This window comes from Myotis yumanensis, unplaced genomic scaffold (assembly GCF_028538775.1).
Source record: "Myotis yumanensis isolate MYYU_CA2020_CCGP unplaced genomic scaffold, mMyoYum1.0.hap1 SCAF_1, whole genome shotgun sequence".
In the NCBI taxonomy this organism is placed as follows: Eukaryota; Metazoa; Chordata; class Mammalia; order Chiroptera; family Vespertilionidae; genus Myotis; species Myotis yumanensis.
This window is the reverse complement of record NW_027223752.1, coordinates 231,392,682-231,405,343: the sequence shown is the minus strand read 5'-3', so window position 1 is coordinate 231,405,343 and position 12,662 is coordinate 231,392,682. Positions and strand designations below refer to the sequence as shown.

Genomic DNA, 12,662 nt, shown 5'->3' with positions numbered 1-12,662 from the left:
CTGCAACCCAGGCATATGCCCTGACTGGAAATCAAACCATGACCCTTGGTTCATGGGTTGACTCTCAATCACTGAGCCACACTGGTGTGGCAGGTTTTAATCCTATCTCTATCACTCACTGTCTGTATTAAGCCTCAGTTTTCTCACCTCTAAAATGGACATATGAACACTCATTTTGTAATATTGTTGGGATGATTAAGTGTGTTAACAAGAATTTAGTGCTTTATAATATTACTAGAGGCCCAGTACACGAATTCATGCACGGGTGGGGTCTGGCTGGCCTGCCCTGATAAGGGCCGATTGGGCAGGGCCGACAGGGGGTAGGGGACTCAGGAGGTTGGCCAGCCGGCCCCACCCCCAATCGGGGTTGGGGGGGCCGATCAAGGGCAGGACTGGCCTGGGGGAGGGGCCACAGGTGGTTGGGGCCACAGTGCAAGTCATAGTGACTGGTCATTCCGATTGCTTGGCTTTCATTTATATAGATCAGACGTGACGTCACATAGTGCACATGGTAACTAACCATAGCCACTGTTTATTGAACTTTCACTACATGCCGTGCGCTGAGCTAAGAGTTTAGACATAATACCACATTTAATCCACATAACAAGCCTTCGAAGTATGAAGTCTTATTTCAAAATCAGGTTTCGGAGAAGTTAATGGCCTGTCCATGGTCATACAGCTAGTGGGAGAGTCAGGACTTGGACCCAGGACTAGCCTGGGCCTTTCATGAGTTCATTTATTTATCCAACACATATGTACTGAGCACCTACTACTCTTAACCGTCACACAACACGGCATTCCTGTGACATATGGTCATCTTTCAGGGAAAACTGAAATTGATGGTGTAGGCTCTGGAGTTATAAAGAGGCTTTCTTGTAATACAGTTGTCCCCCCTTATCTGCACTTTCGCTTTCCGTGGTTTCGGTCATCCATGGTCAACCACAGTCCAAAAATATCACATGACAAATTCCAGTGCCCTAGCCAGTTTGGCTCAGTGGACAGAGCGTCGGCCTTTGGACCAAAGGGTCCTGGGTTGATTCCGGTCAAGGGCATGTACTCTGGATGCAGGCTCCTTCCCCGCCGGGGCTCTGGTTGGGGCTCGTATAGGAGGTAACCAATCGATGTGTTTCTCTCACATCAATGTTTCTGTCTTTCCTCTCTCTTCCACTCTCCCTAAAAATCAATGAAAAAATATCCTTGGGTGAGGATTGAAAAAAAAAAAAAAGACTCTTTGCCCTAGCCGGTTTGGCTTAGTGGATAAAGCATCAGCCTGCAGACTGAAGGGTTCTGGGTTCGATTCCGGTCAAGGGCATGTACCTCAGTTGCAGGCTCCTCCCTGGCCCAGGCCCTGGTCAGGGCGTGTGCAGGAGGCAACCAATCGATGTGTTTCTCTCACATCGATATCTCTGTCTTTCCCTCTCTCTTCCACTTTCTCTAAAAATCAATGAAAAAATATCCTCGGGTGAGGATTAAAATAAAGAACGAAGCTGGAGGTATCACACTCCATGACTTCAAATTAGAAAAAAAAATTCCAGCAATAAAACCAGTCATGTTTTAAATCATGTCCCATTCTGAGCAGTGGGATGAAATCCTGCCCCATCTCACTCTGTTCTGCTGGGACGTGACCCATCCCTTTGTCCAGCGTCTCCACACCCATCCGTCACTTAGCAGCCGTCTGGGTGATCAGATCCACTGCCGTGGTATCACAGTGCTTGTGCTCGAGTCACCCTTATTGTACCTAATAATGGCCCCAGAGCCATCCACATAACTTTTATTACAATATATTGTTAAATTGTTCTGTTTTATTATTAGTTATTGTTGTTCATCTCTACCAGGTCTAACTGATACATTAAATCTTATCTTAGGTATGTGTGCACAGGAAGAAACACAGTGTATATAGGGTTCGGTACTATCCACGGTCTCAGGCATCCACTGGGGGTCTTGGGAAGTGTCCCTCATGGGTAAGGGCGATGACTGTAATTAACGCTCCACTTACGTTCACAATAACATTTACCGTTTTCCTAAAACATTCACGTAGGTTATTTGCTTTCCCAGCAAATGGGAGAGACGAGGCTTTGCGTTCCGCCTTAGCAGAAAGCCGCCCCTTTGCTGGGAGGCCGGAACAGTACCCAGAGACAGAATCCACACACTGCCAGGCCTCCACGAAGCACCTGCACCCACGCCGTGCTTATGCAGCCCCAGGCTCTAGCATGTGCTTTGCTTTTTTCACATGGATCACCTCATTTAACCCTCGTACTCTATGGGGTGCTGTTTTCATCGTGTTTTATACATAAGGAAGCTGAGGCTGGCAGAATTTCTCTCTGAGGGGGGCCAGGTTAAATAACCGTTCTGGTCATGAAGCTAGAGGGTGACAGGGCTGGGATTTGAGACCAGCTGTCAGCCAGGCCTGAGTGTTTGCTTCCTATTATTTCTCTCAGTTTTTGCTGAGTGGAGTTGAATTTGCCTGTTAAACGCTCAGATGACACAATTCTAGCCCATGTCAATGGCTCCAGGCCCACTGTCTTAGGGTGTGATGGGGGGACTTATAATCTAATAAATAGAGCACCTGTATTAGTCTGCAAAGTAATCATATTATTTTAAATCTTAGAACACTTATACATATGTGAATAGATGGTTACGTTTTTCTTAAAGTTTCCTCTTCATGTTTAAAAAAATATTTTTATTGAGTTCAGAGATGAAGGGAGACAGATAGAAACATCAATGATGAGAAAGGTTCATTGAATGGCTGCCTCCCACATACCCCGCACTGGGGATCGAGCCTGCAACCTGAGCATGTGCCCTGAGCAGGAATTGAACCAATGACCTCTTGGTTCCTGGGCTGATGCTCAACCGCTGAGCCACACTTAGCTGGGCTTAAAGTTTCCTTTTCAAGGCCTATGTGAAGCCACTAACTGAGCTGTGAATTCAGCAAGCAGAACCCATAAGCAGGTCAGGCCGACCCACCAGGAGTCAAAACATCATCTCATCAACATCATCTCATCACCTGATGACTAATTTTAATAGCTGACGTCTGCGGACCCCCAGGCCTGCATTCCTCACCCCATGCCCTTCCCCTTTATAATCCTATCCCCTGTATCTTGCTGGAAGGCAGGATTTGATGCTTATAAGGGCCCTACTGTCTTCTTGGGTGGCTGGCCTTCTCAATAAATGCCTAATATGATTCAACCCCGCCTTCGTTATTGGACACAGCGACAGGCAGGCCGAGCCCAACCGGGGTTTCCCGGTAACAGGTGTCCCATCCCCTCCAAAGACCCCGAACTTCCTTTGGATGGAGAACTAGCTCAGGTCCGCACACAACAGGAGCTCAGCAAACATCTGAGGGAGGAAAGGGGAAATGAAAGAGGAAAGAGGGAGGGGAAGAAGAGGAAAAGGAAGAGCATCCGTGAGAGCGACCTCACCATCTGCAGCCGCTTCCTGTCGGCCTCCGCGGACGAACGCACCGACTTGATTTCCGCCTTGTGCGTCTTCACCAGGTCCTCCAGGCGCCGCACCAGCTGCTCTTTCAGATGCTTCTTCTCCTCCTCTGTCTGCTGTTTGAGTTTACGAAGGTCCTGTTCGTACTGTTGCTTCAGGTGTTCTGCCTCCACACCCGCCTCTTTCTCGGTCTATAAAAAGAGGGGCCCGTAAACCTGCGAAGCGGGGTGATGAGCAGGGGACCACCGTTTCTCTTTTGTGCAAGATTTACAATGTTTATGTACTGGTTTTACAGCCTGTTTCACAAGGTGCAATAAAGTTTATAAGACTATATATTTGATATTTGTAAGAGACTTGACTTTATGCATCATCGGAAAAGGGCTCTTCGGAATAATAGTGTATCTATTGTCACAGGACCAGACAGTCAGGCCCATACTATAGAGCAGGGGTGGGGAACATCGGCCCAAGGGCTGTATAAGGCCCGAGAAGTCATTTGGTCTGGCCCTGCCAAGGCCAGAGGGGTGAGTTAATTAAATGTTTGACCAAGTAGAGCAGGCTAATTTTTAAGCTGATAATTTTGTATGGCCTGCGAATAGTGTTATAAATATCTAAATGGCCCCTGGCAGAAAAAAGGTTCCCCACCCCTGCTGTACAGGTTCCTACAGAATGCTTTCTTTGTTTGAACTAGGAACATACAGAGGGGACACTAAGCAAGTTTCCAGTTTCCCAGGAGTCGATGATAAGGAGTTTGGAGAATTCTGCTACATTCTCAGTCTCCTAGTTTCAAGCGCCATGAAGTTGGTGGGAAGTTGGCTGGAATCCAGACCCACATACCCATCCCCGGAGCCATGGCACCTGCTGCTTCCTGATCATCGTGGTTAGGGATTGAGCTCTCACCTGAAGCTCATTCTAGCAAAGCCCCGTGTCCCCACCCCCAGGGCTGGGTCACACACACCTGCGTATCTGTGCCTCCTTTCGTACACGGACACTCCTTGGGAAGGTTCTCATCCTGCTGAGGACGGGGACTGCGGGCTTCCACGTCGTTCGCTTTCCCTAAGACCTCGTTCTCCGAAATTCGCTCCCTCTTCATGTCATCTACGAGCAAAAGATTCATCATCATTTGGAATGCCCTTGGCCTTGACCTCAGTCTGAGTCTGAGGCCTTCCACCATTGAGTGCCCATGCTGCTATTCAACAATTTTGCCCACTACTCCCTATGTAATCCCTGCTCCACGGCCTCCCAACCCTCAAGCATGGTCTAGTCCAGTGATGGCGAACCTATGACACGTGTGTCAGAGGTGACACGTGAACTCATTTTATTGGTTGATTTTTCTTTGTTAAATGGAATTTAAATATATAAAATAAATATCAAAAATATAAATCTTTATTTTACTATGGTTGCAAATATCAAAAAATTTCTATATGTGACACGGCACCAGAGTTAAGTTAGGGTTTTTCAAAATGCTGACACGCCGAGCTCAAAAGGTTCGCCATCACTGGTCTAGGTGGTGACTGCCACTTTTGCTCAAGCAGCACCCTGAGTTCAAATAGTTGTCCTGCTCTCCCTTCTTAAACTACTCATCTTTAATTTTTGTGATTGTTTTCCATAAGTTAAACAATCAAAGGTTTTAAGCTAAAAGGAATTTAAAGGATAAGACAAAAAATAAATATAACTAAAATTGCTCATTTTCTTCCCCTATTCCCCGAGGTCCTCATTCCCCACTTTAGAGACCACCGCTCTAAACCCTCCACCCCCTCTGGTTCCCGCTCGGACCTCTCCTCCTCTGCACCTTTCCAGGCCTCCGGGATTTCTCCTTTCCCTGACACTGCCTCTTCCTCCAGCCTGGGCCACGCCCTGGAAACCAAAGCTGTGGGCTGGAATGTCACTGTCCTGGATGCCCCCTGCAGGCAGAGCCCCTGCGGTGTGCCTTTGTTGTCTCTCCCAGCCAAGCTGGTCACACTGCAGGTATTAGAGAACTTTCTGATGAGGGAGCCCAGGGGTAGGAATCAGATACATATTCTTAGACACAAGCACCAACCAGTCTGGCTGGCCCTGACCTAGCCATTTTCCCTTTCTCAGACTCAGTTCCTCAGCTGTAACATGTGATGCTGACACCAGCCAGCTCACAAAATTACGGGGAAGACTCAATAAGTCACGGTGTGAGATAATGTTAAACGGGTAATGTGTGTGGTGGTTACCAGAGGAGAAGGGGGGTTGGGGGAGGAGGAAGAGGAGAAAGGGGATGAAGAGGGAAAAGGAAGTCAAATATACGGTGACAGAAGGAAACTAGACCTCAGGTGTTGAGCACACAACAGAGTATACATATGCATTGATGAAGTTGTACAACTGAAATTTGTATGTTATTAACCAATACCACCTCAATAAATTAAAACATTAAAAAGTATAGTGTTGTCTAAGTGTGGGGGCAAAGCCAGTGCTGAGAGGTGCGGGCACGGTGGTGGGCTGGTGGGGCAATATTTGGGAGCAAGGGGTCCTTTCGATTCACACCTTTTAGAGGTCTGGCCTGCAGCAGCACAAGGTGCTGCTCACCTGTGTCCTCCATGGACCGGACTGGCCCACCAGGTGGGGCCGATCAAACTGCCCTGCCCCGCCACTCCGCTCCCAACCTGGCGGCTAACCTTCCCCCTGCAGGGAAATCGTTCCAGGGTCTCACCGGTTCTCTGTGCCCCGTGGCACTCCTGCAGTATTAGTCTGTCTTTGGCCACGGCCAGCTTCTCCCCAAGTTTCTTGGCAGTGCTTTTCAACTCCGAGTTCTCCTGTCGAGCCTCCTTGAGCTGCACATCCAGGTCCTAAATAGACAGATGGTCTCATTTCTCTGGTTACAGTTCTGGGTAGAGACACCCTCTGCACACAGAACCAGCATCAGGTCTGAATGGTGGGGAAGCCCTCAGTCTCTGGAATTCAGTGGCCCAGGGCTCAACAAATCCCTCCTCATCCTCTGATTGGCTGTGTGACCTTGGGCAGTTACTTAACCTTTCTGTAGTGAGGATCAAAAGAGATGAAGTGTCTGGGACAGAAAAAATGCTCAGGGAGTATTAGGAATATCAGCCACTGCAACTTTTAGGGGTGGGGGTCTATAAGTCTGTGGGGCTCCCATAACTGATTTAGTGGTCTGGCTCTACAAATACAAAGCCCCAAGGATTTTAGGGTTGGCAGGTTGTTATGGAATGAGCAGGGTCTTTAGAATTAGGCTGACCTGAGTTCAAAAACATACAGTGGGGCCTTGACTTACGAGTTTAATTCGTTCCGAGGCTGAGCTCGTTAACTCAAATTACTCTATCAACTCAATGCAAAAAATCGGCCGAGAGACAGCTGGTATCTCAAAAAACTCGTTAGTCGGGACACTCGTAAGCCAAGGCCCCACTGTATTGGCATGTGCCCAGCTAGGCCAGCCCTTAAGACTCTCAATTTCAGTCTTGTCTTATCATCTGTAAACTGGAAGTCTAAGCTCTCTGAAGTCAGGGGCCAACATTAGCTCACCACGTGTCTCCTGCCCATAGCCCTGGCCTGGCACATAGTAGGTGTTCAATAAATACTTGCTAAATACATGTGGTTGGACTCAATGGAGATAATAAAGCTCACTTCGGTAGAAGTCGAGTGCTCCTCACAGTGCCTGACACATAGTAGGTGTGCAAAATTAGGGGCTACGTTTATGATCCCCTTTGGGCAGGTGGGAAGGGATCTCGCTCTACCTGGATCCTTTCCTTCAGCTTCTGGGCGTACTTCTTCAGGTCACTGATCTTGCGGCCTCGGTGCTCCAGGTCCCCTTCCAGCTTCCGGACCTGGGCCTGCAGGGCCGACTCCTGCACCTGGAAGTTCCTGCGCAGGTCGGTCTCCTTCTCCTGCCACTGCCACAGGGCCTCGCTCACCGACTGCTGCATGGCCTGCCGGATGGCCTCGTTTTCGCGCTCGTAGGTGGCCCGCAGCTCCTCGGCCTTGCGGGCGTAGTCCTTGCTCAGCTGCTGGTTCTCCCCTCGCAGCCGCTCCACTTCCAGCAGCACCTCCCGCATCTCGGGCCCGGAGCTGGGCTCTGCCTTGGGGTCAGGGCCCTCCGGCGGGAGCCGGCCCCACGGGGGCGCCTCCTGGCTCATCAGGCGCCGCAGCCGCTTCTCGTAGTCGGCCTTGAGCTCCAGCATCTCCTTGGACAGCGAGAGCACCCGCTCGGCGTGCTCGGCCTCCACGCGCAGCTCCCGCTCCTTGGTCTCCAGGCGGCACGAGGCCGACTGCGCCAGCGCCTCCTGCGTCAGCCGCCGCTGCAGCTCCAGGGCGCCCTCCAGCGCCTGCACGCGCTGCCGCAGCGCCTCCTCCTCCGCGCGGCCCTGCTCCTGCAGCAGCCGGGCCTCGGCGTCCGCCACCGCCTGGCGGAGCTCCGCCTGGTGGGCTTCCCGCAGCGCCTCCAGGCCGGCCTCCGCCTCGTCCTGGCGGGTGTTCAGGGCGTAGATCACCTGCGGGAAGAGCCGCAGAGCCAGTCAGTGTGTGCACGCGGGCGAGGGGACCAGAGGAATCCTAGACGCAGGCGGGACCCCTAGAGTAGTACCTGGGAGGAGGGTGTGTGTGGGAGTGATTTATTAGAAATCGTGCTCAGCCCTAGCTCAGTGGACAGAGCGTCCGGCTGCGGACTGAAGGGTCCCAGGTTTGATTCCGGTCAAGGGCACATGCCAGGGTTGCAGGCTTGATCCCCAGTAGGGGGGTGCAGGAGGCAGCCAATCACAATCAATGATTCTCTCTCATCATTGATGTTTCTATCTCTTTCTCCCTCTCCCTTCCTCTCCGAAATCAATATAAAAGAAATTGTGTCCAGGAGAAACCAGTAAGGGAGCAGGGAAGTGGGACAGGGTGGAAGCAAGAAGGGGGTGATAATACAGAAAGGGTGTCCATGGCAGTGTTCCCTAGGGACTTCCGCAGTGCTGTGGGGATCAGTGGGGGGTTCAAAGCTCCAATTTGTTCAGAAAGAACACTTTGAGGTGCAAAAAACACAGAACGTAGAATTCAGCTATACATAGAAAGGATTCTACCCCAGATCAAGGGGGAATGCACCTCATACACCATAGTAGGTACTCATACACAGTAGAAACTCATACATAGTAGGTACTCATTTCCCAGAAGGTACTCATACACAGTAGGTACTCATACATACTAGGCACTCATACACAGTCAGTACTCATACACCGTAGGTACTTATACACAATAGGTATGCACACACTACAGGAGGTACTCATACACAGAAGGTACTCATACACAGTAGGTAAGCCTGCCACATGAACATCAAACTCAGGTGTTTATAAAAAATCCTATTGTTTATTAAAAATCTCCACTTGGGCCCTGGCCGGTTTGGCTCAGTGGATAGAGTGTCGGCCTGCGGACTCAAGGGTCCCAGGTTCGATTCCAGTCAAGGGCATGTACCTTGGTTGCGAGCACATCCCCAGTAAGGGGGTGTGCAGAAGGCAGCTGATCGATGTTTCTCTCTCACTGATGTTTCTAACTCTCTATCCCTCTCCCTTCCTCTCTGTAAAAAAATCAATAAAATATATTTTAAAAAAATAAATAAATAAAAAATAAAAATCTCCACTTGGGCACCTAACGTGCATCTCAAATTTAATCATGGATTTTTTCCTTCAAAACCTGCTCTTCCTACAATATTCTCCATCTCACTTCATGGCAACTCACTTCTTCCAGTTGCTTAGCTCAAATTTTAGAGTGGACCAATAAGCACGTGAAAAGATGCTCAGCATCACTCATCCTTAGAACTACAGCGAGATAGCACTTCACGTCCATTTGTATATTTATTGTAAAAATATCTACACTAATAAAAGAGAAACATGGTAATTGGCGTACAACCACTACCCTTCCCATTGGCTAATCAGCGTATCCTTATGCAAATTAACTGTCAGCCAAGATGGCGGCCGGCAGCCATGCACTGAAGCGAGCAGGGAGGCTTGCTTCCTCCAGGAACTGCAGGCTCCAACGTTCCCCGCCTCACTTGCCAGACTCTCAACTGCAACTCTAAGCAACTATTACTATGTTGCAAATAAGAAGCTAAACAAAACTGGCTTTCAGTCAGCCCCGGACCGCAACATTGTGTCCATGTTTTCAGCAGCGAGGCCTCAGAGCTAAAGCTGGCCCAGAATAAAAAAAAAAAAAGAAAACAAGGAGCTGTTGGAAGCTTTTAGTCAACTGCCAGCGGGAAAACAGCCCTCAGCCCCTCAGCCAGCCTGGCCAGGCACCCCAGTGGGGACCCCCACCCTGATCCAGGACACCCTTCAGGGCAAACCAGCCGGCCCCTACCCATGCACCAGGCCTCTATCCTATATAGTAAAAGGGTAATATGCCTCCCAGCACGGGGATCAGTGGAGCAGCGTGGCTCCCGGCACTGGGATCAGCGGAGCAGCGAGGCTCCCGGCACCAGGATCAGCATGACAGGGGGCAGCGCCCAAACCTCCTGATCTTCCCTAATCTGTGTGTGACAGGGGGCAGCGCCCCAAACCCCTGATCTTCCCTAATCTGTGTGTGACAGGGGGCAGCGCCCCAAACCCCTGATCGGCCCTGCTCTGTGAGTGACAGGGGGCAGCGCCCCAAACCCCTGATCTTCCCTAATCTGTGTGTGACAGGGGGCAGCGCCCCAAACCCCTGATCGGCCCTGCTCTGTGAGTGACAGGGGGCAGTGCCCCAACCCCCCAATCAGTCTACCCTGAAAGTGACTGAGGGTGGCATTGCAACCTCCCGATCCGCCCTGCTCTGTGCATGACGGGGTGGCACCCCAACTCCCCAATCGGCCCTGCTCTGAGCCTGACCAGGGGCTGCACTTAGGGATTGGGCCTGCCCTCTGCCACCCGGGAGCAGGCCTAAGCCAGCAGGTCGTTATCTCCCGAGGGGTCCCAGACTGTGAGAGGGCACAGGCCGGGCTAGGGGACCCCCCCCCCCCCCCACCGAGTGCACAAATTTTTGTGCACCGGGCCTCTAGTAATAAAATAAGCCTTGATGAGGATGTGGAGGGATTAGAACCCTGTGCAGTGCTGGTGAAAATGTGCAATGGTGCAGCTGCTGCGGAAGTGATATGATGATTCCTCATAAAATTAACCACAGGATTACCAATAATCCAGCACTTCCACTTCTGGAATTTCAGTTCCAAAACAACTGAAAGAAGGGACTAGAATAGATATCTGTGCACACATGTTCACAGCATGATTCACACTAGCCAATAGGTGGGAACAACTCAAGTGTCCATCAACAGATGAATGGATAAACAAAATGTGATAGAGACACACAATGGAATATTATTCAGCCTTTAAGAGAAAGAAATTCTGACACATGCCACTACACGGATGAAACTTGAAGACATTATACAAGTGAAATAAACCAGTTACAAATGGACAAATATCATATGATTCCACTTCTATGTCCCTACAGTGATACAATTCACAGAAACAGAAAGGAGGATGGTGGCTGCCAGGGTGTGCAGGGAGGAGGGAATTGGGGGTTCATGTTTAATGGGTACAGTTTCCCTTTAAAGATGAAAAAGTTCTAGAGATGGTGGTAATTGCATAACAATATGAATGTAACTAACGCCACAGAACTGTATGCTTAAAAATGGTACATTTTATGTAATTTATATTTTAGCGCAATAAAAAAAAATTGTCTAAAAATTTATTGAAGTCACCCTGTCTCCCACACCCAACATCCACTCCATCAGCCAATCCCAACTCTCTCCACTTCTCACCATTCCACACTCCCCTCAATGTGGGCCATGAGCACCTCTCACCTGGACCACAATGGCCTCTTTTTTTAAAAATATATTTTTATTGTTTTTATTGATTTTTTACAGAGAGGAAGAGAGAGGAATAGAGAGTTAGAAACATTGATGAGAGAGAAACATCAATCAGCTGCCTCCTGCACACCCCCTACTGGGGATGTGCCTGCAACCAAGGCACATGCTCTTGACTGGAATCGAAGCTGGGACCCTTGAGTCCGCAGGCCGACGCTCTATCCACTGAGCCAAACCAGTCAGAGCCATAATGGCCTCTTAGTCCTGTTTCTATCTTGCTACCTAGAGTCTGCTAAAGTTAGTCACCTGTGTCCCGTCACTGCTCAAACCCTCCTGATGGCTGTCCAGTGCACTCAGGAACAGCCAGAGCCCTGGGCTGGGGAGTGGAAACGCCCGGGAAGTGCAAAGGTCATGTGGTTGCTGTCCCTTCCTTTATGGAAATGGCTCGGAACCCGGCCCACACGAGGCTGGGCTCCTGCAAGCAAATGGGCTTGGAATGGATTTCTAGATGGAGTCCAAGACGCTAATTAAAATCTCACATCACCCATCAGAGAGCTGTTGCTAGGCGCCTGGCTGCACGAGGCATTGAGCTGTGAGGCATTAGCTTCTGAGTAATTGAAGCCCAACTGTCTCCCAAACCAATTTCGATGGAGATGTTGCTGAAAGGTGAGGGCTGTCTCTCCACAAGGCTCTTAATTAGAGCCCCTCCTCTTACCAGCCGAGGCGAACACTCACACAGACACAGGCCAGCCTGCCTTCCAGTGAGTTGCAGCAGCAGCAGCAGCAGACGCGGGACCTGGAAAGGGACCGGCTTATCTTTCTGATCTCGAACGACTTGTTTGCAGCTTTTGGAAGACAAAGACTAGCGACAGCTCCCTCGGTTCACCAATCTGATCAATAGATATGCATGTGTGTTGGTGATGCTTCTTCTGTGAATAAAACCAGTACAGAGGAATCTTAGTGCCTCTCACAGAAAATATTTTAACAGGGAAGTAATCCAGGTGGGAGCCGCAAAATCCAGGAAGGCAGGCTGGGCCTGTGTCTGTGTGAGTGTTCGCCTGGGCTAGTAAGAGCCTTGTGGTTGAACATCAACCTATGAACCCAGAGGTCACAGTTCGATTCCAGGTCAGGACACATGCTGGGGTTACCAGCTCGATCCTCAGTTGCGGGAGGGGGGGTCATGCAAGAATTCTCGCTCATCATTGATGTTTCTATTTCTCTCTCTCTGAAATCAATTTTTAAAAAATTGCGTGAACTCAAAAGCAGAAATAGCCACTCCTCAAGTTTACCAGGCTGGCCTCCGTGTTCCAGTCCCACCAGACAGACAGTTAAACAATAATTGGTTTTGCCCCAACAGTTGGCCACTAAGTACCTTTATTATTATTATTATGCTTGAAATTTGTGCACGGGGCTCAGCCCTCGCAGCCCCGGCTTTGTCTGGAAG

General features: G+C 49.8%; 1 protein-coding gene across 1 annotated transcript in view; it reads right to left on the bottom strand.

Annotated features, from left to right (window-relative positions):
* Window positions 1-12,662, bottom strand: part of FAM184B (family with sequence similarity 184 member B) — a 66,686-nt gene that overhangs the window by 30,598 nt on the left and 23,426 nt on the right. Inside the window, exons 2-5 of the mRNA XM_070398888.1 lie at window positions 7,149-7,901; window positions 6,110-6,245; window positions 4,391-4,530; window positions 3,420-3,626 (exon numbers count right to left, since the gene is read on the bottom strand). Of these exons, the coding sequence (XP_070254989.1) occupies window positions 3,420-3,626; window positions 4,391-4,530; window positions 6,110-6,245; window positions 7,149-7,901 (1,236 nt within the window). The remainder of the gene's footprint in view (window positions 1-3,419; window positions 3,627-4,390; window positions 4,531-6,109; window positions 6,246-7,148; window positions 7,902-12,662) is intronic.